The sequence below is a fragment of the Diaphorina citri genome, unplaced genomic scaffold (assembly GCF_000475195.1).
Source record: "Diaphorina citri unplaced genomic scaffold, Diaci psyllid genome assembly version 1.1 scaffold1029, whole genome shotgun sequence".
In the NCBI taxonomy this organism is placed as follows: Eukaryota; Metazoa; Arthropoda; class Insecta; order Hemiptera; family Psyllidae; genus Diaphorina; species Diaphorina citri.
The window spans coordinates 57,649-63,720 of NW_007378459.1; the positions used below are offsets into that span (position 1 = coordinate 57,649).

General features: G+C 37.5%; 1 protein-coding gene across 1 annotated transcript in view; it reads left to right on the plus strand.

Moving 5' to 3' along the window:
- Window positions 1-2,977: 2,977 nt before the first annotated feature.
- LOC103513806 (lysosomal thioesterase PPT2 homolog) overlaps window positions 2,978-6,072 on the plus strand; it is a 5,387-nt gene continuing 2,292 nt past the window's right edge. Inside the window, exons 1-4 of the mRNA XM_017445957.2 lie at window positions 2,978-3,274; window positions 3,692-3,833; window positions 4,431-4,538; window positions 5,424-5,457. Coding sequence (XP_017301446.1) covers window positions 3,041-3,274; window positions 3,692-3,833; window positions 4,431-4,538; window positions 5,424-5,457 — 518 coding nt within the window. The 5' untranslated portion in view covers window positions 2,978-3,040. The remainder of the gene's footprint in view (window positions 3,275-3,691; window positions 3,834-4,430; window positions 4,539-5,423; window positions 5,458-6,072) is intronic.

The window sequence follows — 6,072 nt, forward strand, 5'->3', positions numbered from 1 at the left end:
ATATTTAATAAAAAAATGAGAAGTTTTCAGAGGAAAAAAAAGCTCGTCGTGTGATTCCTATCTCAAAAACACATCAGAGACGCATCTATCACGGAATATTTTATTAATATTGAATAGTTCTTGTATATCTCTTCTGAATACACTATAAAAAAATAGTAATGTCCTAACCGACATCGATAGTAAGTACTTTAGTTTCAAGGAAAATAAACATCATGGTGAAATTGAAATATCGAGCAATGAGGTAAAAACACCAGAACTAAACACATTAACAGGTTTTATAACTTATAACGCCTAAATAATGGTAAAATTGAAATACATGGACAGTGGACAATAGGACAGTGAGATAAAAAGTCTTATGGACACTATACCTCTTAATGGCCAAATTGCAATACGGGATACTGTTATGGTTGTGTCCTCTTCTATAGTTGGGATTCTATTCTATTAATTAATAAAACAATTACTTAGGTAATTAACTTTGAACTTTTATTTATTATTATTTTAAAACACAAACAACAATATTTTAGATCTTGAGCTTTTTCACAACTCTTTTCAACTTGACTAACCGAGATTCTCCTAATCGATACTAGGCATCGATATCAGATATCGATACCTATCGATATCAGATATCGATTCCCAATATCGATTATTATTATTATCACTCTACTACATCTCCCCCTTTAAGATTAAGACTCTGTACTTAGGTACAAGTTTTAACATTACAAAATATACTTAAGTATACCACATTATAGCCATGTACTTAGGTACAATCAACATAATTAAGCAACAGCTTTTTTAGTAGCTTAACACATTACAGGCTGATACTTAAGTACCACCTAGATACTTCAGTATTATTTATTTTTATCCTAAATTTAGGTACTATGTACTTTAGGTATAGGTAGGTGGTAATATTGTCCTCACAAAGCTGATACCTATCACTCTAAATTTTAGGGTGACATCTAGGTAGGTACAAGAAAAGAGGACAGCAGGAGGTACTTGTATTCGTAGGTACCTACCTGCTTATTTTCCGCTTAGTAAATTAATAGTAGATAATGAAGCTTTTCCAGCCCGATCGACAGAAAAAAACCGATAGCGAAGAGAGAAGAAAGACAAGATAAGAGAGAGCCGTTCCGAGAACGAACCTTATCTGTTTGGTATAAAATCCCTCCTGGCTGGAATCGAACGCGCGAGCCAGTCAACTCACGTACGAGACCCCACGCAACGCAACGTGATGGATTGGAAAGAGGTTTTTTCAGAGGTTTTTTTAATGACTTGATAAGTTGGCAACAGTGCTACAGTGCAATGAAATGTTACCTTGTTACCGCGAATATTTGAATTTTGACAGAAAAGTTTTTGTGGAATGTGGAAGAGAACTGAGCTGAGACTGAGAAGTGAGAACAAAAGGAAAGAAGAAAGAAATTTGATAAAAACAAAGTTAACAAAGCAATAAGGTCAATAAACAGACTTATTTGCTGATAAAATATTACTTTTTGCTGATTGTGATAGTTTTTTTTTGATTTCATGAAACAAAGGTTCAAATCGTTTCATTGTAGGGCTGGTGTTTTTCTTTTGTCAGATAAATCACCTACCTAGCAACAAATTTTAGATCATGATTAAAATAAACATGCATAAATCCCATTGATCACTTAAGTGATTCCTATTGTACCCCACGCGATTATTTTCAATGTCCTTTATAAAATTGTATGTAATCTGTTTATTAAAATGTACATAGCTCAAGTTATGTTATTACATAATAAAGAATATTATAAATATTTTGTACATAAATAAAATTTATTAAGAAAAACTTTTTTTCATGAAAAATAAAAAGGATTGTTTTTTTTTTATTTTATCCTTTAAATTTAGGTACTATGTACTTAATTAGGTAGGTGGTAATATTGTCCTCACAAAGCTGATACCTATCACTCTAAATTTTAGGGTGACATCTAGGTACAATGAAAGAGGACAGCAGGAGGTACGTGTATACGTAGGTACCTACCTACCTGCTTATTTAATAATAATAATAATAGACTCTTGAGTGGAAGGTAACCACTAGGCGAGGTTAACGCCTTAGGCGTTCTCTACCACCTAACCCTTAGAGCTCTATTATTATGTGGTCAAATTCTCAAATAAATGAGGATAAAATTCCATACCTCGGCTGGGATCGAACCCACGCCCTCCTGATTACCAGGCGAGCGTCTTGACCACTACGCCACCGAGGCAGGGCCTAAATTGTGTATTCATAATGATGGTATATATGCAGGCGTGTGACCACAAGTGATACAGTAGACTAAGTGAGGCACGTGGACAATGGCGCTAGACAGGTTTGTTACGCTGTGACTTATGATCAGCATAAAGCCAAGTTCCAATCTTCACCAAACACAAAAGTTTTCTGAGGCGCGCGTAAGGAACGATAAGTAGGCGGTATTGTGTGCTGGAAGAATTTGCGACCGAGGTTGGCAAGCAGTAACCAGCAGTGAGTGCTTGATTAATTCTACTTGTGTCTGTCTCAGCTTCTGCTTTGTACTTAACTAGGTATGTAGGTTTTGGTTTTTTATTAGTTTATAATAATATCGGCCAGTGGCGTACCACATAGTTGTCACTGATACCAATAAATTAAACGAGATACTCTACGAAAACTCCATGAAGAGTTCTCTTTGCAATGCTCCTCATTAGAGCAAGGGTAGTGAACTTCTTTATCTATCACAGGAAGGAAAATTCCCCTGAGCAATTTATTATGATATGTTTTGTTGTTTACTGTTTTTTTTTTTTTTTTTTTTTTTTTTTTTTTTTTTTTTTTTTTTTTTCTTCCTAGTCTCAAATAAATTCATAATTCATTTTCTGAATTACTGTGTGACGGAAAGTTTATTAATTATTTTTTAATGCATTTTAATTTTAATACAACATTTTGAAACAGAAAAAAAAGGATTGCATGAGAAGAAAGAAAGCAATTATCCAAACAAAATGTTTTGTGTCGTCAACCCCACTTCCATCTTGATCTTGGTAATGCATAGAAGAGAATCACATCCAAGTGTTCCTGTGAAAAATGAATACCTTTTTTCAACTGACTCTACTCCTGATTCTAAATGGAGTAAACTTGAAATTAGTTGAAAACCCCAACAGCAACCAGGATTCTCATCATGAGACTGATAAAGCCCATGAGGAGGTTTTGCCCAGCGGTGATAATGTGGATATGAAACGGTACAGACCTGTGCTAGTCATTCATGGAATCTTATCGGGAAACAAGACACTCGAGAAATTCAAGGAAAGGATAGAAAGGGTAAGAAAATGCTGAAATCAAAAAAGTTTATGAAAACTGGCTCTCAAGTAGCACTGAAGCATCAGGCATCAGGTGGTGGTTATGAACAGGACTTTCAGCTAGGCTAGGCTTGACTTGGGGAGAAAATATTGATTTTCTAGCTCAACCTTAGAATTGTGTAGTTACCTTACTTCTTCAATGCCAAACTACTAGGGTAACTGCTTTGGGCTGTTATTTGGTTTTTGCTACAAAATTTTTACAAGTGGTTGCCCTTTTGCAATCAACCTTTGCTATATCTTTAGCAAAGGAAATTTCAGGCTGGTGTCCTCCTTATTTAAAGTAGTCAACCAGAAAAACTTCAACACTGCTAGAAATTTTCATGACATAGTATTTATCTACCCTTGTGTTGCTGACTTTTTTTCTGTTATTTTTCCACAGTTTCACCCTGGTACAAAGGTAGTGATCCCAGACAACTACAGCAACTGGGCAAGTTTGGAGCCTATGTGGAATCAAGTGCTGTTCTTTGGGTCTTTGGTCATGAAAATGTCTCAAAATCATCCTGAAGGAATCCATCTCATTGGTAAATAAAATTATTTGTATTATTACTAAAGGAGATAACAACCTCTTTGCTCCCCCTTTTTGTGGCCAGGCACAGGTGGGGTTTATTATGTTTAATTAACCCATATGAGACAAACTTTTTTCTTCTTCGTTGGATCTCGCTGTAATTTAACCACTTCTAACTCCGCACCGGTACTGAGTAAGTATGTCACATGATATTGGAAATAGTAGGAAATTTTGTTTTCTAACTAATAGACGAATCCCCAATGCAGTCTGACGTGGAGCAACTGAGGTATCACCAAAAAAGAGAGAAGGGTTTGGTCAAATTTGGTGTGACTCTAATGTAGGCCTCGGCTCTCATGGGTTAATCTTTTTTCCAATTATTTTTAGAAAACTCTTTTCCTTGCTTTTTTAAGGGTAGGTATTTTCTAATCATCTATCCCTCTTTCAGGATATTCCTTTACTAAAGGAGATAACAACCTCTTTGCTCCCCCTTTTTGTGGCCAGGCACAGGTGGGGTTTATTATGTTTAATTAATCTTTTTCCAATTATTTTTAGAAAACTCTTTTCCTTGCTTTTTTAAGGGTAGGTATTTTCTAATCATCTATCCCTCTTTCAGGATATTCCCAGGGGGGGCTCATAGCTCGCGGTATTCTGGAGCAATTTCCCAACCATAATGTCAGGAATTTCATATCCCTGAGTTCACCACATGGAGGACAGTATGGCAGTAAGTACCTTATAACCTCTCCTTTGATGACTGATCTTACCACAGAGTTTTCAGTTAATCCAGAGTTCTAAATCTAAATCATGAATCTTTGTGTTAAAGCAGAGAGCTTTCTCACAACTTTGTGGGTATCACAGTATTACAAGTCTTTTATTTACTCAATCATCATATTTATTATCGCTCATCTCTTTGACTTGTAATGCCGCCACTGGTCGCTACTCGATTAAAGTAGCTACTTAATTGTCCTCACAAGGCTGCACCCCAAACTCCAAGCACAGAGCCGAAAAAAACCTCGGCCCCGCCGGAAATCGAACCCGGACCTCCTGCGTGCAAGCCTAGTGTGATACCCACTCGGCCACGGAGGTTGCTTTAATCCAGAGTTTAAGAAATACTTGGCCTGTGTAAATCAAATGGGTGATGTCGAAGAAACCCTTGACATGGTGTTAACTCCTCAGTGCTAAGATCAACCATAAAGCATAAGGCACCTCAGTAGGTTGGTGCATTCAACATCATGATTTTGTCACTAGCTCATGCTTCTGCAACCAGCCCAGTTTATTGAGAAGAATTTAGCTAGAATTTTACACACTTTTGAAGTATTTTTAATTAACAAAACGCTAATTTTTTTCCCTGTTTTCGGTCTAATTCGCACCCTCTTCCCCGGAAATCGAAGAGAGAAGAGAAGACCAGGATTAGGAGAAAGCCAGCCGTTCCAGAGAACGAGCGACATTATCCCCAGCAGAGATAAAATCCGCCCCCGGCCTCGGGCAATCGAACCCGCGCGCCTTAGCGCTTACAAGGCAGCGCATCCCAACCAACCAAGCTATAGGACTAGGCTGTTGAATTAGTTTTTAAATTAACAAATGCTTATTTTTTCCCTCCTTTTTCAAGCTAAATTTCTGCACACACACTCTTCCCCGAGCTGGTCCGAGAGATCAGGCATATGAAGTTATCTCTACTCAAACTGTCGAACAACATATCTCTGTGGGCAACTACTGGAATGATCCTCATATCATCAGAAACTATTCTTAGATATAGGTAAACTTCATTACAATCAAAATACCATGTCCTTGCCAGCCTAGTAGCTTGGTTGGTAGCGCATCTGCCTCTGAAGCGCGTAGGCCGCGGTTCGCATTCCGCCCGGGGGCGATTTTATCCTGCTGGGATACTGATTTCTTGATTCGTTTATATGCAAGGTAAAGGCTGCTTTTCCTATCCTGTCTTCCTTCTCTCTTCGTTTTGGTACAATAAGATCTTAGCAGTTACGGTAACACCTCTGTCAAACCTCATTAAACACGCAAAAAAAATAATAATAAAATGTTTTTTTATTTACCCACCAGCCTTGAAGTGCTTCTGACAGTCACACGGGTTCGATTCACCCGCCCAGCTCGTTGGGCCATAACCAACAATGACTTTTTTCCTGAAGAGTTCAAAAAGGTTTGATGGAACCTGTCCTGCTTGCTAGGCTGGTTACGGGTTAGACTATTTTCCCTGTTATAGTCCGCACGCCAGACCTGTCTATTCTCTTATTCTCACAGGT